The sequence below is a fragment of the Orcinus orca genome, chromosome 18 (genome assembly GCF_937001465.1).
Source record: "Orcinus orca chromosome 18, mOrcOrc1.1, whole genome shotgun sequence".
Taxonomy (NCBI): domain Eukaryota; kingdom Metazoa; phylum Chordata; class Mammalia; order Artiodactyla; family Delphinidae; genus Orcinus; species Orcinus orca.
Genome location: NC_064576.1, coordinates 64,132,921 through 64,159,553, shown reverse-complemented (window position 1 = coordinate 64,159,553; position 26,633 = coordinate 64,132,921). Strand labels below are relative to the sequence as shown.

Sequence of the window (26,633 nt, the reverse complement as noted above, 5' to 3'; positions counted from 1 at the left end):
GGTCATGGTGAATTTTTCTCTGTGTTTAAGTTCATTAAGAAGTTATAGAGGGAGTTCCCTGGTGGTCTAGTGGTTAGAATTTGGTACTTTCACTGTCACGGCCCGAGTTCAATCCCTGGTCGGGGAACTGAGATCCTGAAAGCTGAGTGGCATGGCCAAATAAATAAATAAATAAATAAAATTTGTTAAAAAAAAAGTTATAGAAATAAGCACAGTCGTTCACGTTAATTATGTACTTCTTTTAACTGACCCTGTTTTGATCCAATTATTACTTTATTATAGAAGAATGTGAAGTAAAGCCTGAGTACTGACTCTACCTCATATTTTTAATGGTGATCCTAAAGGCCTTACATATTTTCAGATAAGGACAACAACAAAAGAATTCAGTCTCTTCATTCCTGCAGGTGGAGACAAAGCTATATTATTCTATCCTGTGCTCTTTGTTAGGAAGCTTTTACTTCTCAAACAGAAATAAATATTCTCACTAACAAGAGCACGGTGGCCATGGGGCCAGTGGGATGGGATTATTTAGAAATTTACTGATGATCGGCAACATAAAAGCCTGGCTTTTTCAATTACTGCATGACTAATATTTATTTATTTAATATTCGTTTGGGTTTTTTTCTTTAGTTTTCTTTTTTTCATTCCTAATGTTATAAGTGAACACAATATCGTATTTTAAAATTGTTTTACTCTCTTCTGTGTTTCATGTTAAATTCTTAATGTCAGGAACTGTGTCTTTTCTGTTTCAAAATGATGCTACAGTTAGCAGGGTTACTCATGTGCTTGTGAGATTGAAAAGGACGATACTTCCTAGAGGGCTTCTTAGACTACAGACCAATCCAAAGTAACCAGATATTCCGTATTGTGCAATACAGTCTACAGTTTGGATTCTGATTCCACACCAGCAAATTACCTAGAATCTATCTCAGTTTAATCCCAGGACATCTGGACATGGTTTATCTGTTGACCTGGATCCCCCTCAAGTTAGGAGTAGCCATACACATAGTAATACAATTTTCACATACAAGTGCAACTTCTGAGTTTAGAGAGAGGAATTTTTCATGCTTATATTGTTGAAGATCTTTGGAAATAAAAGTAACCTCAAGCCAGGTGAGATTATTTTTCATACTAGCCTAGAAAAAGCAGAAGCTGGGCTGGAGGTGTTCCCAAACAGCATGGAGCCTGGGGACTGGAAGTGTGGTCGACAGAGAAGCAAGGTGGTTGCCATGTGGCTTGACTTAGAGCTGGCGCAGTCTGGTCCATTCCAGGCAGGACATCTAGCATCAAGGAAGGGTAATGAGAAGGCTGTGCCTGGAAAAGTTGCCATTACCTTCGTGGTGAGCTGGGAGCTTATATTCATGGAGCTCTTAGGAGATACCTGTAAGCACCAGTCTGCCTAGGTCAGAGTACAGCCCATCTGACCTCACCAGCAAAGGGCTCAGATGCAGGACCTTTCAGGCAAGCATACCTCAAGGGCAATGGTGCAGCTGATAATAGCTGTGAGAAGTGAGTGGTCAAATCCAGGAGAAGTAGAGGCTTAGATTAGTTGGGAGACTCCAGCAGAGAGTTGGAGGAGACCACAGCCACCCGGAAGGAGCAGGTAGCCCCTGGGCACCAGGTCTAAGCATCCAGTATTGGCTGAACATACATTCTGCTCTAGGGGCTATAAGCATTGGATCCGAAAGTCAAGAAGACTGCCTTCAGGGAGTTCACAATCTAGAACACAGCAGGCTCTCCACTGAGTTGGAATCAGTTGAAACTGTAAATTACCAGAGTTTTAAGTTTACTGTGAGAAAGTGAGTGATTCATATAGCAGTTGTCCATATGCCTGTAAGATTTCCAACTCCTTTTTTCTTAGATTCAAAGTTAAGGAAACCTATGTGGATAAAGACGACATCTTAACCAAGGCCCAGGGCCAGGAGAGAACAGTGAGTCCTTCCAGATAAATTCCCCAAGAGGGTAGAAAGAGAGTCATTTCTGAGCTGGCTGTTGCAGGAGGAGGTGGTGCTTTGGAGTCGAGCTTCATGACCTGCCGTGGATTGGGCAGGAATTGGAGCAGAGGCCCCGTTTCAGGCCCACAGCTTTGGTCAGGGCCAACTGCAATATGTTTCAGCCTCATGGCCACTGCATGGCCAACAGAATACCTCTTTGGACTGTCCAGTGGCAGCGTGGTTATCTTGCAATGGCACTGACGGTGACCTTGAGGGATGCATCTGAGTCCCTGCTCTAGTCATGAGGCTGGAAAGCCAGGAACTGCTAGTAGTAACACCTGGGAACTCTGGGCTGTATCAGGGTATATGGTAGGGAGATGAGGGGACAGGATGTAGGATGGCTGGAAGTAATGAGACTGGACTTCCTGCCATAGGACCATGTGAGAAATGCAGTATTTTATTATGGGTCTCCACTGGTAAATGTTATCTTTCCAGATTTAAAGTGGACTTATCTCTATGATCATTTTCTAGTTACTATTCAGGAGTTTTTTTTCATATATGCCATCCATATTTTAAATTGGTGTGTCTACCTAAACTTCACCATCTGAATCAAAAAGGATCAGAGAACTTACCCTAATTCAAGTATATCTACCAACCCTTTTATTTTCAACTTATTTGATGTTTTAAATATTTAGGGTACTCAGAAGAGATTTCAGCTGGAAGATTATATCTCATGCAACATTTTGATTTTCTAGCTATTAACTCGACTATAATTTTGACGAATTCCTCCAGCTTAGGGATTGAAGCAGAAGTAGCAAGGCAAAGCGGGAAGAGAGTAGGGGGCTAGAGTACTTGGAGGATGAAGGATTTTCTGCTTTGCTCAGCTTTGGGGAATGAAGGAAATGGTATATCAAAGCCAGGACCGGCCTCAGTGCCCTGGGATATAAATACGACGTGTTGTACAGAGAGTGGGATGAGCCCTGCGAGGTGCGGTCACGGTAGAGCCCAGCAGTGCCTCCTCTGTGTATACATCCCCGGCTCAGGAAATCCTGCGCTCTTCGCTGAAACCCTAGGGCTTAGAGGAGAGTCCTCACCCTTGGAGGAGGGCTAGCAGGCTGAGCAGAGGAAGCTATATGAACTCACGGGAGAAGAGAGGAGGAAACCTGCTACCCAAAACAACTAGGCTCACAGACTGTGCTAAAGGGAGACGTTTTCCACTCCAAGATTACAGGAAGCTGGTCCAGACCTCCGCAGCGGCATGAATAGGCAGAGGAAGAAGTGTGAAGGCAGATAAAGAGGGTGGTTGGAACGCTGGCTCTGCCTGTTCCCGTTCATCTGACACGGAGTGAAGAATAGTGGAAGCCCGGAAAAGGGCATGTGGCTCTGACGACGCGGGGGGAGAGGGGGGGAAAGGGGGGGAGGGGAGGCGGGAGGCGCGGGTGTTCGGACTGGAAGGTTTAGGAATCACATCTCCGGAAAACGACCACCCCTATGCCGTCAGTGATACTGAAACAGGCTTTGCAGAGAGAAAACCGTACTCATGCTTGCACTTGCGAGACTCAACTTTCCGGCAATAGAATTTCAGACAAACGTGAAACTGAGAATCATGTGTTAAAGCGCCCCCAGGAAGAGCCGCTCTGTGATGCCCGTTCTCTTTAGCCCCGCTGAGTTGAGGTCTGCAGATTCCGGAGGTGACATCGGGTTTTACCCACAGCAGCACTCTTAATTCATTGGTAGATTCAAGCAAACTTTTAACGTGTTGAATGACCAGTCGATTCCCACTCACCCCTCTGAGAGTCTAGCATAGATGTGAATAGAAAGAAGACAGATCACATAGCCTCCCGCTCACAATTCAGCAACTGTACCTTCTTAAGACACTGTTTCATCTGAAATACTAGAAGCAACTGAGACACAATATTATTAATCACATTATGAGCCCCTGGAGATTGCTTACTGGAAAGTATTTTGAGAAATTTACAGATGGGAAATGGAAGGCACCACAAGTCTGCTGGTTCCCTGCCCATTTTTTTTTCAAAGGTAGGAAATGTCTCTTTTCACTGTGAGATTGGCTCACCACTCTATGAACTGAAGTGAGTAGACTGGGTCAAGGGTCAGGGGAGTGGAGTGAACAAAAGGGCGTGGTGGTCCCTGCACAAAGGACCAGCTCCTGGCAAGGGGGTCAAGTTTGGTTTCAGCAAAGGGCTTTTGCATTGCCTGCCAAGAAGATGGGGCTAATTAGGTAGGAAAGCGGAGGAGGAAACTGATGTTAGTGGAACATTTAACTGGATGCTTTAGCATTTAACTCGATTCTGTATCAGATGGAGTGTGTGAGTCTATATTTAATTCTCACAACAACCCTATGAAATGAGAACTAGTAGTCTGATTTTACAGATGAGGAGACAAACTCAGATTAAGTGAACTTGCCTGGTGGCACAGAGTTATGAAAGGCATAGTAAGATTTAGAACAAACACCTGACACAGACTTCTATGCTTTTGCACTTTTAAAATAATTCACTCTTTTATTTAGCATTAGCCACACATGTATATAATTTTATTTTTATTTAAATAGTGGAGTTGGCAGACAACAATGCTTCCTTCTGGAATTTCAGGCACTCAGGACAGAGGTGTGGAGAAAAGATATTATGGAGTGGGATTTTCTCAAAATGCCATGCTTACAGCTTCCCCTGTGTGACAGCTGTCACCGCGACGCAATAACTGCTGTAAGCAGAGCGCCCAGTTGCCCTCTCCATCTTCACCACCCTCACATGGTCCTCACATGTGAGGTCCACATGTGAGGTCCACCCTCACATGGCACTCAGTACATGGTCCTGGGTGAGTCTTTCCATCAGCCATCACTGTGAGTGCTCAGGAATCTGGAGCATTCCATGAAGGAAATTGCACCGTCAGCAACATTGTCTTTGAATGTTGACACTTGCTCAAGGTCAGGCCACCCCAGGGACCATCATCGTCATCTTGTGACCTGTGCAGGACCTTATGCCTCTGGAACCGTTCCAGGTGTGGGAGGTGATGAGGTCTTGGAAAACTCTGCTCGGTGCCCTGGCTTGTAGAAACGTGGCCAGATGGTTTTGTCATCAGCCTTTGTCTACACTGTACTCCATTGGATGGGAATGAACCAAATGGAAACTCAGATTTACTGAGACAGACAATAATATGCACATACAGCACGTAGGATATAGCATGTAGGATTGCTGTGAGCATTAAACAAATAAACATACGAAAAGCACTGAACATAGTGTCTGACAAACTGTTAGCACTAATTAAACATTAGTTATTATTATTATTGATATTCTTGTCTTAAATGTATGTTCTCTAAATGATTTTAATTTTCATAGATTATTAAAAGATAGAATGAACTGAAGAAAATTAAGCCCTAGAGATCCATTTATTGAACAACCTTTTTTCCCTATCACTCCTTCCTTTTTCTCTTAAACATCACAATTCCCTTTTGTGTTGTCACAAAAGTTACTTACTTCAGTTGGCAGAGATAGTATTATGCCGGGGATGATTAAAATATCCTCACTTGTAGTTGTTGTTTTAAATTTTATTATTTATTAGTAGGTAATAACATGTAAACTGCAAAAAATTCCCAAGGTATGCAAGGATATACAGTGAAAATGTAGTCTCCCCCTCACCCAGAACCTTAGTCATCAAAGTCTCTCCCCCAGAAGAATTCTCTTACTTCTTATGGTATATCTTTTTAGCTGATTCCCTTAGGTTTTCCAGAGAAAACAGTTGTTTCCCAAAATACAATCACATCACCTGCAAAAATAATTCTGCCTCCTTAAATTTTATACCTCTTTTTTTTCCTATGGTCTAATTGCAGTGACTGGTAGCTATGGAACAAAATAAACGATATTGCAGACAAAGGACATGTTTTCTTGTTGCAGAGTTTAAAGATAATGCTTTAGCAAGAGGCTGGTATACATACATACATACGTACATAAATACATTCATACACACATCCTTCCTCTCCCTTTTTCTCTATCTCTGCATCTAGATACATACTATATCTATATCTAAAAGGCATTAGATATAGATATGTGTATGTGTGTGTAATTCATGTTAAGTAGCTATTTTTAGTATTTAACATTTTTTATCTAAAATGGATATTATATTAAAGGTCTTTAAGCATCTATGGAGATGATAATATGAGTTTTCTCTTTTAACCAATTAATATGATGATCTATATTAGTATAGTAATAGATCTCCTAATATTTAATGATCTGGGCATTACTGGAGGATTCTGTTTGCTGACCTTTTATTTAGGGTTTTGCATCAGTATTCATAAGTGAGCATGGTCTGTAGGTTTCCTTTTTTTATATGTCATCTTTGTGGAATTTTTGTAATTTAGCTTTGCAAGAAATTTTTACAGACTTCTATTTATGAAAATATGGTGTGGGACTTCCCTGGCAGTCCAGTGGTTAAGACTCCACGCTTCCACTGTAGGGGGCACGGGTTCGATCCCTGCTCCAGGAACTAAGATCCTGTGTGCTGTGTAGAGTGGCCAAAAATCTTAAAAAAAGAAAAATGGTGTGTTACATATCTGAAAATAACTTCTCATTCCAGAGCACGTAAAAATGTTGACTAAAATAATGGAAACATATTTTTTTAATTAATTAGGCTTTTTAAAATCTGGTGTCAGTTTTGGAAAGTTTTATTTTAATAAACAATCACGCATTACATTTTGGTTCCCAAATTTATTTGCGGAGAGTTGAAGTACTTTCCTATGATTCCGTTGAAGTCTTTGTATCTGTGATCATTTTTTATTAGTTCTACTTAATACTTATTTTCTTTATTAAATTAGGTAATTGTTTATTCACTTTATTTTTTTGAAATATGTAATCCTTGAATTTATTAACTATTATTTTTTGAATTGATTAATTTCAATTTTCATGCTTATCAAATCTTTCATATTGCTCTACTTTTGTCATTTACTTTCTAGCTTCTTGAGATAAATTTTTTTCCAAAATTTTACTGTGGTAAACTTTAAACATAGAACACAGTTGAAATAATTTTACAGGGAATGCACAGATTTACTCACCTCATAGAGTCTACCAAGAACATTTTTCTATGCTCATTTTATGCCATATCTGTCTATCCATCCAGCAATCCATCTTACTTTGTTGACTCATTTCAAAGTAAATTACAGAAATCAGTTCACTTCCTCCGTTTCACATACATATCATAAAATGGTTAAACATTTGCTACAATTTTTCCTTTTGGTGTAAGAGTTACATACAGTGAAAAACACAAATCTTAAATATACATTTGCTGGGTTTTGACAGATATATACATATGTGTAGCTAAGACCCTAAGACCCTATCAAGATATAGAATATGAACATAACCCCCGAATTTTCCTCCTGCCCCTCCAACTCAATCACTGCCTCACATCCCTTCCAGAGACTATCATTATTTTGATCTTTTCTCAAGATAGATTGGTTTTGCCTGTTTCGGAAACTCATAAAATGTACTCATACAGAATGTACTCTGTTGCGTAAGTTTCTTTTACTCAACCTGTTTTTGAGATTTATCCATGTTGGTGCCCGTATCAGTAGTTGTTTCTTGTTATTGCTTAGTAGTATTCCCTGGTATCCTATTATTAACAGACACCGAGCTTTTCCCTGAGTGTGACTCTTGTGAATAAAGCTACAGTGAACAATGTTGTCTGTGAATATATTTTTCATTTTTCTTAGGTCAAAACTTAGGAGTTGAGGTTTTACAAGACACCGCCAGAACTTTTTCCAAAGTGGTTTTACCATATTCCCATCAACTATATGAGAATTCCAGTTCTACATCCTTACCAATGTTTGCTGTGGTATTTTTAATTTCTAATTTTGGTCGTTCTGGTGAAGAGTAATGTTATCTCATTGTTTTAATTTGCACCCCCTGGTGACTAATGATGTTAAAGACTTTTTCATGTGCTTAATGATTAGTTATGTATCTTTTTTGGTAAAGTGTATGCTCAAGTCTTTTGTGCATTTTTACTTTGTTAGCGATTTTTTGTAGTTTATATTATTGAGACCTTGCATGCCTTTTGTTAAATTTATTTCTAAGTATTTTATGGGGTTTTGTTTTTGGTGTTAAGATAAATGGAATTTTATTTCATCTTATTTTCTGGTAAAATAATTTTTAATCTTGTTACTTTTTAGTAACAGTTTTATAGATTTTAAAGCATTTTCTATACAAACAGTGCTACCTGAAAATGCAGTCAGGTTTTCTTCTTCCTTTCTGACACTATGCCTCTGCTTGTTTATTTGTTGTATTGTAAAGTTTCGGACCTCTAATACAAAGTTGAATCAGAATGGTGAGAGTAGGCATCCTTGCCTTGTTCTCAATATTATGGGGAGAAAAAGTTTTGAAATTTCCCATTAGGTGTGATGTTAACTATTGGCTTTTGGCATATGTCCTTTGTCAAAATGAGGGATTCAGGAAGTTATCTTCTGAGGTCTTAGTTTGCTGAGAGGTATTTTGTTTGTTTTTGTTTTGTTTGTTTAATCCTGAATGGGTGTTGAGTTTTGTTCAGTGCTTTTCTTTGCATTTTAAAAATGATCATATATTGATTGATTTTTAAATCTTAAACCAATTTTACAATCCTGAGGTAAACTCTACTTAGTTTTGATGTATCATTCTTGTATATGTTACTGAGTTCTATTTGCTAATATTTTATTAAAACTTTTTGGATCTGTGTTTGAGGAATGTTAAATGATTATTTTTAATCTTCTCCTTTTTTGTTACTTGTATTTAAGGTCACAAATCTTTTTTACCAAGCATTACTTTACCTGTTAGTAAGAAGTTCCCTATATGGTGTTTTTATATCCTTATGTTCTGAAATATTCTGCAATTCACATTTTAAATTTCTCTTTTTTAGATTGGCAGGTGGTAGAGGTTTTTTCCTACTTTTTAGTTTTTATATTAATTTCTAGATTTATTTCATGTAATCAGGGAACGTTATTTGTATTATTTCTACATGTTAGAATTAATGGATTTTCTCATTGTGGCCTAATACATGACATTGTAGTGAGTGTTGCATGGACACTTGAGACCAGAGTTTGCCTGGGAGCGAAAGAGTACCCGGGACGTAAGACTTAACAGTGCAAAAGCTGGGACTGCCCTGAATAAACTAGGGCAGGTTGGTCACCTTATTTAAGAATAGAATTCTTAGGTCACTTTCATTCATTGAAGACTTTGTAGGCCTTGCTGACCTTTAGCTGTGAACATAACAATAAAATAGTTTGAGAACGGTGTGAGTGTTTTTCCTCCACTATAGGTGATTTGATATTTTATCTTTAAAATCAGTAACTTTACTGTCTCAAAATCAATTCTGCTATGTCAGTTTTTCCTGGGGCATTCTATATCACCTTAACTGTAGAATCAAATCTTTACGTAATTCCTGAACGTTAAAAAAATTTAACATTCAATAAATATTCTCCACTTCCATTAGGTTTTCCCTTCTTTAAGGACATCAGTTATACCTTTTTGACCCTCCTCAATTTTATATCTATATGGATATAAACTTGCTTTTCTCAATTCTCCTCTCTGTAATCCTTGCTGTATTTCTCATTTGTTTGCTTCAATTTAGGCTTTGTTTATGGGAGAATTTTAGTTTTTAATTTCTCTTTTTCCTGATTTCCCTTTTTTCTGAGTTATATCAGCTCATGTGTCACCTCCTTCTGTTGTCCAACCATGACTTCTCTGAGCTCTTACATTTCTGCTTTATGCCTTTGATTTAGAGATGTGTTTTCTTCTTCATGAGTTAAAATTGTTTCAGTGATATCTTTGGTTTACATTTTCATTTGTTAAATGCAACTTTTTTTTCTGGTGTAAGTGCTTTCTGTATATTTTAAATTTATGTTTAATCCATCTGCCCCCCTTTGTGATATCTTTGAAGGAGATGAATTCTTTCTGGGCCAGCTATTTGTAATCGTTTTATGTGGAAGATGCGTGACTTCGGTGTTTCAGGCTAGCGGAAAGTCTTCCTAATACTCAGGGTTGTGTGTGTATGTGAGTGAATAAAGGTTGAGACCTTGTGTCTGTCTAACTACTCAGAAACTCAGTACTCTGCCTCCTTGTCTCATAGACTGTTTCCTGGAAGGTGGCTTGTCTCTGCGATTCCTCATTTAATCTTACCTTCCATGCTTCCTGAAGCTACCAAGAGTATCTGTGCTTCTTGTTTCAAACAAGAGATGGCTGGTTTTGTACCTCTAAGGGACAAACCTCCTAGAATTGTACTCTGTTGATTCTCTGACAACTGCAGCTGTGAACCTTCCAGCTCGGTACTTGATCTTTATTGCTTTTGTCAGCTTATCTTACATACTGTATTTGTCAGCTTATCTTACATACTGTATTTCAGGATTACTATACCTCCTTGTTTGCCATCAATGGAGTGTGCATTTCTATTTCTGCTCCTTGTTGTTCTCCTCTGCACTTTTTCTACAATTCCAGTGTTATTCTAAGTGGCCTATTTTGAAAGGGCCCAGAGCATTAACATTAATAATTTTAAAAATCCTTTCTTCCTCTCTCAGATATCTCTGCAACAAAAAAATGGAGAAATTTTTGTTGATGTGAAGTGGTTAAACTGATGGGTGTGGAGAGGCAGCTGGGATCATCAAAATTTTAGGTGAAACATCTTGAAGAGTCAATTTTCATGGAGGAGTGGTAAGAAAAAAGAGACAAGAGAGGGTAATTACCCCAGAGCTGATAGTCAGTGAGTACACATAGGTACAGATGAACCACATATTTACAGATGACATTGAATCAGGTTGGGCAAGTATCTGTTCTGATTTTTAGCTTCTGTACCATACTATTTTGTTACATATTTTGAACATTACCCATCTACTGAACACAAAGTAGAGATTTGTTCATTGTTTGAATACTTCAGTCTGTGTGGATAGCCAATTTGGAGGCGTTCTTCAATTTTTCTGCACTGACTACATTAACCAAGTAATTGCCGTATATGCAAAGCATTACCTGATGCTGACACCAGCTCTTCTATTTCTTCCTCTTGTTTCTTCTTGACTTTACAGAAAAATTAACTCTGTGGTGGCTTCACTTCTTATCCAAATATTTTATTTATGAATAGGACACTCTGATTCAGATTTTCTATGTTAACGCCAAAGCACTGTTTATATACTAACAGTGAACTGGACTGTTTATGCAGTATAGCCAGACTGGCTTGTCATGGTTTCAGGGGAGCCCTTTTCTCAGGACATGAAAGCTCTAGTGTTAGAGATTAATAAACTCTTTCAGAACCCATCAACAGTAGCCAAAAACCCTTTCCATCCAGCCACATGTACTAGTTTGGGTCCTTTCCTCCATCAAGGATTAAAGAAACAAAACCAGAAACACCCTACTGAATCCCACCCTTGAGCTGTGTTAAGCCCATTTCTGTTGGGGCGAGAATGAGAGTTCTGATTGCATTCAGATTGATTCTATCTTCCTCCAGTGCTCTTATGAAATGTTGCCACCCTGCAAGACTGGCTTAATTCACATCTTATCTGGTAAGATTCTGTAGGGCAGTTACTAATGCTTACATTTAATGAGCATTTACCGTGTGCCAGGAGCTGTGCTTTCCATGCCTTACCTCATTTGATCCTCAGAACAACTCTATTAAGATGGAACCGTTACCAACCCAATTTATGGAAATTAGATCTCCGATTTAAGGAAATTGATGATGAGGGAGGATAAGCACATTGTAAGCTAGTTAGCGTGAGTACCAATAGTCTAACCTGGCCCGTATGACCCCACTAAGCAATGCCTACCCTGTGTGCACATTTCCTCTACTTTGGGCTTCTGTTATTTATACCCTGCCTTCCGAACCCAATGGTTTTCAATCCTGGCTGCACATTAGAATGACCTGTTGAACTTTTTAAACAGTATTAATTTCCAAAGATACTAATTTAATCTGTTTGAATGCGGCTCCGACTGGTATTTTTTAAAAGTTCCCAAGGTTGAGAAACACAACCTTGGCACCTAACTTGCTGATTTACGTATATTAGGTCCCCAATAAGTACATCTTTAAATGAATTAGAGACTAAATTGTTATCCGATTTATTTAGTAGTGTTTGTAGTACAGCTGTGTACGCCAAAAAAAAAAAAAAAATCAGTGTCTTAAATGAGCAGTTCTTGTCAAGTAAAAAGACATTTGATTTTTTATTCCCATTCTCTCATGAATGGATAGTGGAGTTTTCCTGAGACTTCGAGATTGTAGAATGACATTATCATCCTGACAGATAATAGAATATATGCTGATGTATTCTTGTGTTTTAAAATGTTCTCAGATTTAATTTCAAATATTGTGAATACAGATGGGTATGATTTTTTGGTTTCACGATAATTTTTAAGATGATAAAAGAGGTTCTGAGACCAAAAGTTTGAGAACTGCTACCTTAAGTGATGCTTTGGTGGCTTTGGTTAGTAAATACATGTTTAGAAATTGTGAAACTTACATCTGCTCTCACAGCAGGGCCTAAAATCATTAAAGTTCTTGCTCCTCAAAGTGTAATCCATATAGCAGGAGCAATAACATTTCCAGGAGCTTGTTTGAAATGCAGAATCTTGGGGTCACCCAGACTTTCTGAATCAAAACCTTCATTTTGACAAGATCCCCATATAATTTTTGTGACCATTATAATCCAAGAAGCGCTGACTTAGAGAATTAGCCTTATTGATTATACTTGTTAGTAACAGTCCCACATCATTTTTCTCATCTGTAATAGAACACACATTTGTTTTTCTCTTTCACTTCTAGCATTATGCCTTTATTGAATTTACTCTTATATAGAAGTTCATGACAAGTATCAGCATCTCAATTTATAGATGGAGAAACTGAGAAACAAAAAGTTGGAGAGGTTTGACTGTGTCCCAGAGTTAAATCAAATGCCAAAGTGACAGGAAAATGCAGAGCAGCTGACTCATGCACTGATGCACCTCCCGTTAAAGGACAGGAAGACAGCCCCAAACGCACAACATGGAAACTCACTGTTACATAGGACCTTGGGATTTTATAAATGTAAAGGGCTTAAGAATATCTCCAGGGCTTCCCTGGTGGCGCAGTGGTTAAGAATCCGCCTGCCAATGCAGGGCATGCAGGTTTGAGCCCTGGTCCAGGAAGATCCCACATGCTGCAGATCAACTAAGCCCGTGCACCACAACTACTGAGTCTGCGCTCTAGAGCCCAAGTGCCACAACTACTGTAGCCCATGCACCTAGAGCCCGTGCTCTGCAACAAGAGAAGCCACTGCAACAAGAAGCCCACGCACCACAACGAAGAGCAGCCCCCGCTCACTGCAACTAGAGAAAGCTCATGTGCAGCAACGAAAACCCAACGCAGCCAAAAATAAATAAATAAATTAAAAAAAAAAGAATAAGACACAATTCTTTAAAAAAAAAAGAACCTCTCCAAACATGAAATAGATCCATTCAATAAGCAGATTTAAAGCTTTCCTCCTCAGTGCTCCCATGGTGCTCTATGTTTTGTGTCTACACAAGTATTGATCATTTTATGTTGAAATGATTGGTTTATATGTCTGTTTCCCAAGCTGGACTCCATGGTTTCTAAGATCAAGGACTATGTTTTATTTTTCTTTCACTCTCATGGTTTAACCCAGTACTGGGCACATAGAAAGTGCTCAGTAAACACTATCTTAGTTGGCTCAAGCTACCATAACAAAATACCATAGACTTGGTGGCTTAAACAACAGAAATTTATTTTCTCATGGTTTCTGGAAGCTGGAAGTCCAAGGTCGGGGTACCGGCATGGTCACCTTCTGGTGAGGATTCCCTTCCTGGCTTGTCCATGGCCTCCTTTTCACTGTGTCCTTACGTGGCAGACCTTAAGCTCTCATTCTAGACTGATCTCAAGGCTCAGGGGCCTGCAAATTGGTGAAGATCTTCCATGCCAGTCTGCAAAGACTGGAGAAGGTAACTGTTTTTTCAAATGCCCAATTTCAACAAAAGATCACAGGCATGCAAAGAAACAAGGAAATTTGACTCATTCAAAAAGACAAAATAGATATCTGGAAACAGTCCCTGAAAAAGCATACGCTTCAGACTTACTTTAAAACAACTATCTCAAGTATGCTCAAAGAACTAAGGGAAACGAGGAAAACAATATTTGAATGAAGTGAGAGCATCTACAAGAAGATAGGAATTATTTAAAAAACAAACAAATTCTGGAGCTGAAAGATACAATAACTGAATTGGAAAATGTACTAGAGAGATTCAAAGACAAACTCAAACAGGCAGAAAAATGAGTCAGCAAATATGAAGATAGGTCATTTGAAATTACTGAGTCTGAGGAGCAAAAAGAAAAAAGAATAAAAAAATTGAATAGACCCTAAGGGACTTATGGGATACCATAAAAAAGCAATATATGCATTATGAGAACTCCAGAAGAAGAAGAAGAAGAAGAGAGAGAAGAGAACAGAGAGATTATTTGAAGAATTCATGGATGATAACTTCCAAAATTAGAGGAAAGACATGGTTATACTAATTCAAGAAGCTCATTGAAATCTAAGCAGGATAAATCCAAAGAGATCCACTTGCAGACACATTGTAGTTAAACTGTCAAAAACCAAGGGTATAGAGTCTTGGAAGTAGCAAGAGAAAAGTGACATCATGCACAAGGGAGCCTCAGTAAGATTTCTAGCAGATTTCTCAGCAGAAACCTTGAAGGCCAGAGGCAGTGAGATGATATAGTTAAAGTGGTGAAAAACAAAACCTGTCAACCAAGAATTCTATATATGGCAAACTGTCTTTTAAAAAATGAGGGAAAATTAAGAGATTCCCAGACAAACAAAAACTAAGAGAGTTCATTACCACTAGACCTGCCCAACAGGAGATGCTAAAGGGAGTCCTTTAAGCTGAAATAAAAGGCCACTAGACAGAAACTTGAAGCCATACAAAAATATAAAGTTTTCCAGTAAAAGTAAATACATGAATAAATATTAAAAATACAGTATTATTGTAATTTTGGCTTATAACTCCACTTTTAATTTTTTTACAGAATTTAAAAGACAAATGCATAATAAATAATTATAAATCTATGTTAATGAGTATATAATATTATTATAAAGATGTAATTGTGACATCAATAACATAAAGTGAGAGTGGAGCTATAAATGAATAGTTTTTGTATGTGATTGAAGTTAAGTTGGTATCAACTTAAAGTTGATTATTATAAATTTAGGATGTTATATGTAATCCTGATGGTAACCACAAAGAAAATATCTGTAGAATACACACAGAAGGAAATGAGAAGGGAATTAAAGTGTGTCACTACAAAAAATTAAACACAGAGAAATGCAGAAATGGGGGAAATATGGGGGAAATGCTATAATATGTGCAGAAAACAAATAACAAAATGGTGGGATGAATTGGGAGATTGGGATTGACATATATACACTAATATGTGTAAATTAGATAACAAGAACCTGCTGTATTAAAAATAAAATAAAATAAATTTTAAAAAAAGAAAATACAACAAAAACCAAAATGGCAAAAGTAAGTCCTTCATTATCAATAATCACTTTAAATGTAATGAAATTAAATTTCCCAATCAAAAGACATAGATTGGAATAAAAAAATGAGATTCAACTCTATGCTGTCTACACTGTAGATGTAAGGGCATGCATAATTTTAAAGTGAAAGCACGGAGAAAGATATTCCATGCAGATAGTAATGAAAAGAGAGCAGGGTGGCTATACAAATATTAGATAAAACACACTAAATAAGAAACTTATGACACAAAGAAGGACATTATATAATGACAAACAGGTCAATTCACCAGAATATATTAATAAACATTTATATACCAAACACTGGAGTTTCAAACTATATGAAGCAAAATTGATAGAATTGAAGAGAGAAACAGACAACTCTACAATAATAGTAGGAATCTTCAATATCACACTTGCAATAATGCATACAACAACCAGACAGAAGATCTATAAAGGAAATACAGGACTTGAACAACACTATAGACCAACTGGACCTAATAAAAATGTTACAGAATACTGTATCCAGTGACAACAGAATGGACATTTTTCTCAATTGCACATTGATCATTAACCAGGATAGAAAATATTTTAGGCCAAAACACAAGTCTTAATAAATTTTACAAGATTGAAATCATACAAAGTGTCTTTTCTGATCACAGTAGAATGAAACTAGAAATTAACAGCAGAAGGAAAACTAGAAAATTGACAAACGTGGAAATAAAACAAAATACTCTTAAGCAGCCAATGGATTAAGGAAGAAATTACAAAGAAAATATCTTGAGACAAATGAAAATGAGAAAAACAGCATACCAACTTAATGGATGCAGCAAAAGCAGTTCTAAGAGGGAAATCTATAGTTATAAATACATGAAAAGAAGAAAAGCCTCAAATCAGTAACCTAACACTATACCTTAAGGAACTAGAAAAAACCAAACTAATTCCAAAGCTAGTAGAAGGAAGGAAATCATAAAGATTAAATCAGAGATAAATAAAATAAGGAATAGAAAAACAGAAAAGACAGTCTTTTCAACATATGGTGTTAGGAAAACTGTATACCCCCATACAGAAGAAAGAAATTAGACCCTTACTTATATGAAAATGAACTCAAAATAGATTAAAACCTAAACATAAGATATAAAACTCTTAGAAGAAAACATGGAGGAAAATCTTTGTGTCTTTTGATTTAGCAATGAGTTCTTGGATATCACACTAAAGAAACAGAGAATAAAAGAAAAAATAATTAAGTGGACTTCAAAATTAAAACTTCTGTACACCAACAGAATGAAAGGTAACCCACAGAATGGGAGAAAATATTTGCAAATCAAATATCTGATAAAGGATTTTTACAGAGAATATACAAAGAATTCTCACAACTCAACAATAACAACAAAAAACAACCCAATTAAAAAATGGGCACAGGACTTAAATAGACATCACTCCAAAGAAGATATATGCAAATGGCCAATAAGCACATGAAAAGATGGTCAACATCACTAATCATTAGGCAAATGCAAATCTGAACCACAATGAGATACCACTTAATACCCATTAGATTGGCTATTATTGAGAAAACAGAAAATAACAAGTGTTGACAAGCTTTTGGAGTAGTTGGAACCCTTGTGCATTGCTGGTGGGAATGTTAAGAGTGGATCTGTCATGGAAAACAGTATGGTGATTCCTCAAAAAATTAAACATAGAATTACCATATGGTCCAGTAATTCCATTTCTGATATATATGCAAAAGAAATGAAATCAGGGACTCGAACAGATGTTCATAGCAGCACTATTCACAATAACCAAAAAGTGGAAACAACACGTGTCTTTCAATGGATGAATGGATGAACAAAATGTGGTATATGCATGCAATGGAATATTATTCAGCCTTAAAAAGGAAGGAAATTTTGACGCATGCTACAACATGGATGAATCTTGAAGACATTTTGCTACGTGAAATAAGCCAGGCACAAAAGGACAAATTTGTATATGATTCCACTTTTGTGTGGTACCTAGAGTAGTCAAACTCTTAGGGACAGAAAGTAGATTGGTGGTTACTCTGGTCTGAGGGAAGAGTCAATGGTGAGTTAGTGATTAATGGGTAGAAAGTTTCAGCTGGAGAAGATGAAGTTTTGGAGATGGATGGTGATTGATGGTTGTACAATAATGTGAATGTACTTATTGCAACAGAAGTGTACACTTAAAATGGCTTAAATGTACAATTATGTATATTTTACCACAAAAATTAATAATGCCAGAAAAGAGTCAAATCTTAAAAAGAAAGAGCTTTATTAGATCAGATTACCCATCAAATTTGCTTTTTTTCCTGGAAAACTTGCTCCTGGGGGCCTCCTTTCTTTTCTCTAATGTGGATGCATTAATGATCTCCAGAGACTCAGTGGTCATCCAGGGATTTCCCTGCCCAGCTCTATTGTTGGGGCCACTGCTTCCTTAATCTATTTCTTGATTTACTCCCTTGTTTAGGTGGATAATATTCTCTATGAAAGGATGCATGGGTATTCAATCTTCTGGATCCTTGTGTGTTCCAGAATGTCTTTATTTTTGCCCTTAGCTAAATTGTGGTTCGGTTTTCCTCAGAACTTCTCCATTTACTTCTAGCCTTCAAAGCAGTTCTTTCTTAGTTGTTCCATCACCCCTTTGTCCTTATGCCTCAACCTCTGTCCATCATCTCTATCTTGTAGGTTTTAGTGAATCTGATTTCTGACTTGAAGACTGTGTCCCACTACATGTCTTTGTAAAATGAACAAGACAATTGGTGAATACTGTTCACTGATGTTTTCTTCCCATGTTTACCTCCTGGATTCAATCCTTTGCTCCCTGCTGTGCCCAGGAAATCGTTGGAACCCAGAGCTATAACCCAACTGTATAAAAAGCGGCTTTGTAAATTGTCCATAGTCTTAACTTTCCCTGACTTTTTGTTTCATTTCAGAATAGCTTTGGAGTTGGATTTGCTATTTCTGGTCTTTAGAATTTTTTTAAAAAGTAGCTCCCCAGAAGAACAAAACAGCAACTAAATAAAAACCTCTATTTGTTTGAAAACTTAACTTGTTAGCTATTATGCTACCTTCATAATTTTCATCTTAGACTGTTATTATTATTATTATTATTTGCGGTACGCGGGCCTCTCACTGTTGTGGCCTCTCCCGTTGCGGAGCACAGGCTCCGGATGTGCAGACTCAGCGGCCATGGCTCACGGGCCCAGCCGCTCCGCGGCATGTGGGATCTTCCCGGACCGGGGCACGAACCTGTGTCCTCTGCATCGGCAGGTGGACTCTCAACCACTGCGCCACCAGAGAAGCCCTAGACTGTTATTATTAACCAAAACCCTGTGTTTGCAGAGATTAGATCCTTCCGCCTGAGACAGCATGGCACTGAGGGTTAAGAAAACATATTTCAGATTTCATTTTCCATTTTTTTGTTTTGTTTACTTTGTCCCTTTGTATGTGTTCCCATCTAAGTGTTTTCAGTTTTTAAATAAATATTTAAGACCCAGATCTACCTTTGAATGCATGCATAGTCAACATCACCTTCAGTTAAATCTTCTACATTTTGCAACAAATGGCAGAAATTGACCTTGATATTTTCCAGGAGGACAAATTTATAAATATGAAAAGAGAAAAGAAAATCCTGCACCAAGATAGCAGATGACTCAATATAGTTTCTATAGTGAAATGAAGACAGTTCACAAGGCCGGCATATTTATGAAAAGTACAATAAATTACGTAATACCGCAAATAAGCACAGATAATATGAGCCTGCGCCTTTTTCTTCATGCTGGCAATGTTATGTATCTAAGCCCTTATGTGTTTTACCTTCAGTGGGTTTTGTCCATAAAAGCTAAATGTTCTGGAAAGACCCGCCAGTCCCCACGGTGAAACTGTCATTTGAAATCCTCCTTTTGCTTTGTTACAGATGCTTTGTGTGGAAAGGAATAAAACCAGCCTTTGTTTTTTTGATGTAAAGAGGGTTAGAGAAAACATTGATGAAGAATATCTATACATAACTTAAAAAAAAAATGACCACTATTTGACCTTCCTGACTCAGTAAATCTTTTTAACTGAGCAGGGAGTCATTGGACTAGTGGGTTAGTTGGAGTTTCACCGCACTTTCATTTTTTCCCAACCTGTCCTTTGACAAGCACAGAAAGGCTACATGGTGGAGCAAAGGAGGAAGAAGGAAGTGGAAGAAAGTCCTGGGCAGCATGTACATAGAGACATGGGTGTGGGCTCTAGGCATCCCAGGTTTCCCCCAGCAGGATATAGTGCTACGTGCGGGGTGCTTCCTCAGGCTCCGCCCATTCTCCCTGCGTTCCTTGTAGCCACCAGGGAAAATTCAGTTGTCTTCACCCATCACCACTCACTTTATCCCAGGAAGTTCACACCCACCTCCTCCTCCTGCCTCCGCAAGCCTTCGTGAAGAGCGGGCCCAGTACATGAGCCGACCTGATATTCGCTGTTTCCTGAGACACGTCCTTTTAAAACGAGCTTAGTGCATAAGGGGAAGATGCGGATGAAGAAGCCCAAGGCTAGCGTTGGCTGGGGTGTCCCCCGGTGATCAGCACGATGCGGGGGCTGTACGTCCGCTGTCACCTTCAGTCCTTCTGAAGAGCTGCCTGTCCGAGGCAGGGCACCTCATGTCTCAGCGAGGTTAGGGAGTTTTCCCTAGGCCACTTCAATGCCCACATTCTTTATATGAAACCACGCCCCCCAGACCAAGTGACAGAGTCTAACGAAGTTCCAAGGCTCCCCATCGGAAGCCCCTGATCCCTCTGTTGCCTCTGCTTCTTACACAGCGCCCCTGCCACCCAGAGGTCACCACTGAGGAAGAACGTATGCGCTTTGTGTTTCTTGAGAAGATAAGTTGCAGATGACAGCGTCTGGGGAGGACCCACAGGTCCTGCTGGTCTTGGTCTGTGCCAGGAGAGAGCCGTTTCTGCCACCACACTTCAGGTATCTGTCACCCCCCCCCAATGCTCCACCCCCAGCGGCTGATGCCTCTGGGGCTTGTAAGGTAGTTGGAGGAGAGTCCTCAGAATTGGAATTGGACACGCCCTTCCCATTAAAATGGAAATGCTGATTTTGTGAAATGAAGTTTGGCGGCAAAGAGCGTTTTAAGGCTGGCTAGGAGACCCAGTAGGCATGCGTTCATATTCTTCCAATAATCTCAGGTTGTTGAATGTAACCTGGTGGGTGTGCGTTGCTCTTTCAAAGCACTTATCCTATTTTACAAGGGAGGAAATTAAGACTCAAAGAAGTGGCTTGTCCAAGAAAAAAGAAAAAAAGGGGCGGGGAAGCTGAAGTAAAATACAGATATTTTGAAATCTATGCTAGAAAACTTTTCCCTATGACTTTGTGGCCTTTTTTTTTTTTTTTTTTTTTTTTTTGCGGCACGCGGGCCGCTCACTGTTGTGGTCTCTCCCGTTGCGGAGCACAGGCTCCGGACACGCAGGCTCAGCGGCCATGGCTCACGGGCCCAGCCGCTCCGCGGCACGTGGGATCTTCCCGGACCGGGGCACGAACCCGCGTCCCCTGCATCGGCAGGCGGACTCTCAACCACTGCGCCACCAGGGAAGCCCTGTGCCCTTTTCTTTAATATCAGGTCCTACTGGACATCACTCCCTTCTCACAGTGATTTCTTTTCATCTCTTGTATTTTCTTTTTTTCTTTTGGACAGAGTTACTTCACTTATTATTGATATTGATTAAGGGAGACAGCAGAAACTTGAGAATTGATTACTTATACAGTTGACCTTTGAAGAATTCAGGGGTTGGGACGCCAGCACCCGTGCAGTCGAAAATCCGCATATAACTTATAGTCTACCCTCCATATCCACAGTTCCATATCCTGAGATTCAACCAACTACTGTAGTATTTACCACAGAAAAGAATCCGCATGTAAAAGAACCTGTGTTGTTCAAGGGTCAACTGTACTACCGTCTTCGGGTTCTGGGCTGACAGAAAAGAAAACATAATCTTTAGGGAACACTACTTTAGTATGGAAATATTAAAGTAGGGACTCATTTTTATAATGCCCACAACTACATATTTTACAGTTATTGTTGATAAGAATATGAATATCAATAACTGAGAAGTTTCAAGACGACTATATATGTGTGTGTGTGTGTATATATATATATATATATATATATATAGTCTGCATGCATATATATCCACGCATGTATAAACAAACATACATTTGTATACAAGAAAAATACAGGGACTTCCCTGGTGGCGCAGTGGTTAAGAATCCACCTGCCAATGCAGAGGACACGGGTTCGAGCCCTGGTCTGGGAAGATCCCACATGCGTTGGAGCAACTAAGCCCGTGCACCACAACTACTGAGCCTGCACTCTAGATCCCGCAAGCCACAACTACTGAGCCCACAAGCCACAACTACTGAAGCCCGTGCACCTAGAGCCCGTGCTCCGCAACAAGAGAAGCCACCGCAGTGAGAAGCCTGCGCACCACAATGAAAAGTAGCCCCCGCTCGCCACAACTAGAGAAAGCCCGAGCACAGCAACAAAGACCTAGCACAGCCAAAAAAAAAAAAAAAAAAAAAAAAACTATGTGCTCAACACCATTGTTGTTATTTAAAAAAACAAAAGAAAAATACAAATGGCTCCAGTAGAATAATAGAACTCTAAATTAATTTTTTGTTTGTTTGTTTTAGATAAATGTTTGCTTCTTATTGTCCTTCTACAGCTGATTTCTTTTCTACTTTAGAGTGCCATTACTATGGTTTCCTGCTCAGCGTAATAATTTCTATCTGTATGAAACTATCCTGATTTCTACCTGCAAGTCTCTGTGATTTCAATTGTGTGAGGAACATGGTGTCATTCAGATAATGTTCAAAAGTGCAAATATTACCAGTAGGAATGTCCACAGAAGTCTTTCCCCCACATTACATCGGAGAAAAAAACAGAAGCAGAAGTGTGATGGTAGTAAATGTGTACAAAAGAACCAAAACACTGCGGGGGTGATTGTTAAAAAGTTAAAGTGAGGAAGACAGCATTCTTGTTGAAAGTTTTTACAAATCAGTGGTATAAACTCAACCGCCTCAAACTCTGATTTTCCTGTGAAATGAAACCAACAAAGGACCTTGTCCGGTTTCAGATTCTACTTGGAACGGTTTTAGCATCTGCTCCCAGGTGTTTCTGATTAGAGTGTCTACCTCTTGACGCTGTTTGAGCCAAGCTATGTTTTTAAGCATCTGTACAGACTTTTGCTACCTCGAGCTTCAGGACTCCTGATTTCTGTGTATCAGCGTCAAGCTTCCGGCTGTTTAAGTCATAGACAGGGGGCAGAGTGTGTCCTATTGATGGGGAAGATGGAGGCTCTAGAAACTCGTGTAGTTAGGGAGACAAAGAGTGAAGGAGAGAGGCGCAGGCAGACTGGACTCTGGACGTCTGTGTCCATAAGTCCAGCCCCGAGCAGCCGACTCCTCTGGAGTTGAAACCACCCGTTTTAAGGACTGTGAAGCCAATTCCTAATGAGTCAGCTCCTCCTCTTTTTGTTGTTCGTCTGTCAGGAACACAGAGCAGGGTTTCTCAACATTGGTAGTACTGACGTTTGGGGCCACATCATTCTTAGTCATGGGGGCTGCCCTGTGCATTAAACAAAATTTAGCGGCGTCCCCGGCTAGCACCCACTAGATGTCAGTAGCGCCCCCTTAGCTGTGACAATCAGAAATGTCTCCAGACGTTACCAAATGCCCACTGGGGTAAGGGTGCAGAGCAGTATTGCTCCTGGCAGAGAGCCGCTGAAATACAATATTGTTTGGGGCACTTATTCATTAAGACCAATTTTTCCAAATTTTTGGCTCTCAAACATTATTTTCCTCTTGCCTTAAAAAGGAAAGTATTAAAAGTTTTACAGTTATATGGCCCCTAATATGTATTACACTTTTAATAATTAATTAATTTTCGTTCACGTTGGGTCTTCGTTGCCGCGCACGGGCTCTTCTCTAGGTGCGGCGAGCAGGGGCTACTCTTCGTTGCAGCGCACGGGCTTCTCATTGCGGTGGCTTCTCTTGTTGCAGAGCACGGGCTCTAGGCGCGCGGGCTTCAGTAGTTGTTGCAGGCGGGCTAAGTAGTTGTGGTGCCCGGGCTCAGTTGCTCCGCGGTGTGTGGGATCTTCCTGGACCAGGGCTTGAACCCGTGTTCCCTGCATTGGGAGGTGGATTCTTAACCGCTGCGCTACCAGGGAAGTCCCCTACACTTTTTTTAATGATGAATTTTTTATATAACAGTAGTGACCACTTTATAAAGGCGACTCTTTTTTTTTAAAGAACCTGTTTCCAGGACTCTCGTTCCCTCTATTTTTCTCTTGTCCTTCTTCTCCATACCCCAGTTCTTCCAGAACCTTCATAAACAGTAAAAGGAATGGAGGTGGCGGTTCCCTCCGTAAGGTTCAAGATACGATGATGCATTTTGGGGAGATTGCTAGATCTAAGAGGAAACAGAGAAAGCAAGATGAGGAATGATGATGCTAGATTAAATTCTAACTCAGAAAAATAAGGAGCTTGGTGATATATAATATTAGACATTTTGGAAGAAGGTGACTATGTCCTCTTTATATTTGTCCTGGAGAAGAATACACTGAAGGACTCAGATATGTACCCTAGACTCTGGACCCCTGAAGCAGACCTCTACAATCTTAGAGGTTGATGTAGTTATAGAAAGGGAACACCCATAAGAAATATGGCTCTGGCGGAAGGAAGAGTCTCAGGTATCACGAGATGACTCCCAGTGAGGATAAGAGACGAACCATCCAAAGACCCAATGTGAAATTCCTGAAGAAGCAGAATCCAAGAACCCTGATTTTAAATTCCTCTTTATCCCGCACCTTGCCCTCTACCTTTTGCGTTGTTTATATAATATATTGAAAACACTGAATTTAAGCTCTTAATGTTATGCGGATCGTGCTAGATTGTTGAGATAAAGGTAGACATCGTTGAGTCTGTTTTTGGAAATCTTCCAAACCCAGCCTAATTCATTTCAGTTTTACATTGTGGTTTGGGCCCCAGCGTTAATCGTAATAAAGGGTGTCCTTTGGTTCTTGTCCGCAGTGCGTGTATTTCCCTTGGGCCATGAATAAAAGAAATGTCTGGGTTTGGGTATTCTTGGTGTCCTTTGCACGATCTTTTTAAATTTTGCCTTTTATTTTTAACACTGTTATCTTTGTTTTGTTCATTAGTTTGAATTTTTGTTGCTCAAATAGCAACAGAGACTTTTACCAGAGGCTTTACGTGTCTTCTTGCTTCCTAAAGCTTTTAGGCAGGCCAGTCACCCTGTGAAGCCATTAGAAATACTAGATTTTGAAACATGCTTGAAAAGTGACAAGATTTAGTCTTCTACTTGGGCAAAATCTCTATAGGCTTATGACAGTTTTACAGACCCAACACGTTATTCTAAGTGAGTCTGTTCATTTCATCTCATCAACATTCTCACTCAGATCAGCCAGAAATTCTGAATTTATGGCGTGTATTTCATAGAATCATATTCACAACTTGTTGCTGGATCAAATTTGACCCTAGATGACAAATTTCAAAGCTTTAATTCCTTTATGCACTTTGGTTTTAGCAGAGAAATTTGTCCATGTGCTTGGACCATATTGGTCCCCAATAAAACAACATGTGTAGATATTGTCTGGAGATAAAAAAAATAACCAGAATAGATTCTTATACTACCTCTATTTTTAATACTGTTCTTTTTTAAAAAGAAACTTTATGAGATGCCGTATACATGGGTGTATGAAAAGATATTCTGAAGTTTAAGAGAGATTTCTCCCTCAAATTGTAACAATTTAAGTGCTTTTCTTAAGGATTTTTATTTGTTTATTTTATTTTATTATTTTTTGGCCATGCCCCGCGGCATGTGGGATCTTAGTTCCCCAACCAGGGATTGAACCCATGCCCTCTGCATTGGAAGCACAGAGTTTTAACCACTGGACCGCCAGGGAAGTCCTCAGGATTTTTATTTTAAAAGATAAAGGTTTTGATTTGAAGTATTTGCTCCTTTCTTAACCTTCAAAATCCTGAGGTCAGTATGTCGCTGCTCTCCAAGTGAGCTGGAGATGATACCGACTGAAAACAGAACCCCATGTGCTTGAAGATGCTCTGATTCAAGTACTTACAAAGTTCAGAACTCTTTTTAAGAAATTGGAAGTCTCTCATGCCGGCAGCCAGAAGGTGAATGTGAGAAGAATGGAATAGGTTTTAATTTTTTTAACCAAATACATTTCCCATCAGGACAGCCTACATAATTTTTCTAGGCCAGTGTCAAATGAACACGCAGGGCCTCTTATTCAAAACATTAAGAATTTCAGGACAGTGACAGCAGACCATGAAACCAAGTGAGGGCCTTTTTTAAGCATGACATTGTTTGAGAGACACTTTTCCTTCTGCTTATCGAGTCCCTCCCTCTAGTTCAGCTGGGTACTTTGTCACTCAGGGAATGCTTCTACTTGTTCAGAATGGGCCAGGGAGATTAATTCCATGGTTCATCTTGTATTTACAAGAAAACACGTGAATTTTGGATAGTAGCATAAACCTGCAAAATACTTTTAACCCAAACTGTATTTTATTAAATTTAGCCATCCTCCATTGTAGGAAACACTAGTGTTTTATGTAAATTAAGAAAGAAAAGATGCTGCTGTTCAGTATGATGCATCATCCATTGTAAAATGAACTGTAAATTCAGAGACATTAAAATGTTAAAGACCTTGGGATGATGAAGCTGTGGATCTCAATAGAGAGGGTTTGCAATGCCATGGGTGATCTGCCATTATCTCCCCACCACCCAGTTGTATAAGGCTCTTTTGTTAATAGAAGTGAGGCACAGGGCCTTAAGGACGTGTGGTGGGGTCATGTGCTTTGTTGGCGGTAGAGCGGTAGGCGCGGCCACTGGGACCGAGCTGGGGCTTTCTCCTCACAGCTCAACTGCCTTGTCTCTTCAGTGGAGTCTTTCCCTGGGTCAGAGAAGGTCAGTGGCAAAGAAAGAAGAAAATGACAGAAAACTAGATAGAAAAGGAGAAACATGCATGCAAATATTAATGTTTTCTCTGTCTCTCTCTTCACACACACACACACACACATACATATATATGTATTTTACTATATATACATATTTTTTTAATGAATTTGGGAAGCAGTATTTTTGATGTGAAA

General features: G+C 39.2%; 1 protein-coding gene across 14 annotated transcripts in view; it reads left to right on the top strand.

Annotated features, from left to right (window-relative positions):
• COG6 (component of oligomeric golgi complex 6) overlaps positions 1 to 26,633 on the top strand; it is a 285,884-nt gene that overhangs the window by 89,664 nt on the left and 169,587 nt on the right. For 11 of the 14 annotated variants that reach the window (XR_007473069.1, XR_007473071.1, XR_007473075.1 and 8 more), the window contains one exon: positions 20,261 to 20,417. The exons of 1 other annotated variant lie outside the window; for it this stretch is intronic. Coding sequence is in view for 1 of the 13 variants with exons in the window: in XM_049701082.1 (XP_049557039.1) it covers positions 10,480 to 10,522 (43 nt within the window). In the remaining 12 variants the exon portion in view is untranslated. Of the gene's footprint in view, positions 1 to 10,479; positions 10,547 to 20,260; positions 20,418 to 26,633 lie in introns of those variants that run through there. 2 more of the 14 variants (XR_007473074.1, XM_049701082.1) reach the window with 2 other exon arrangements.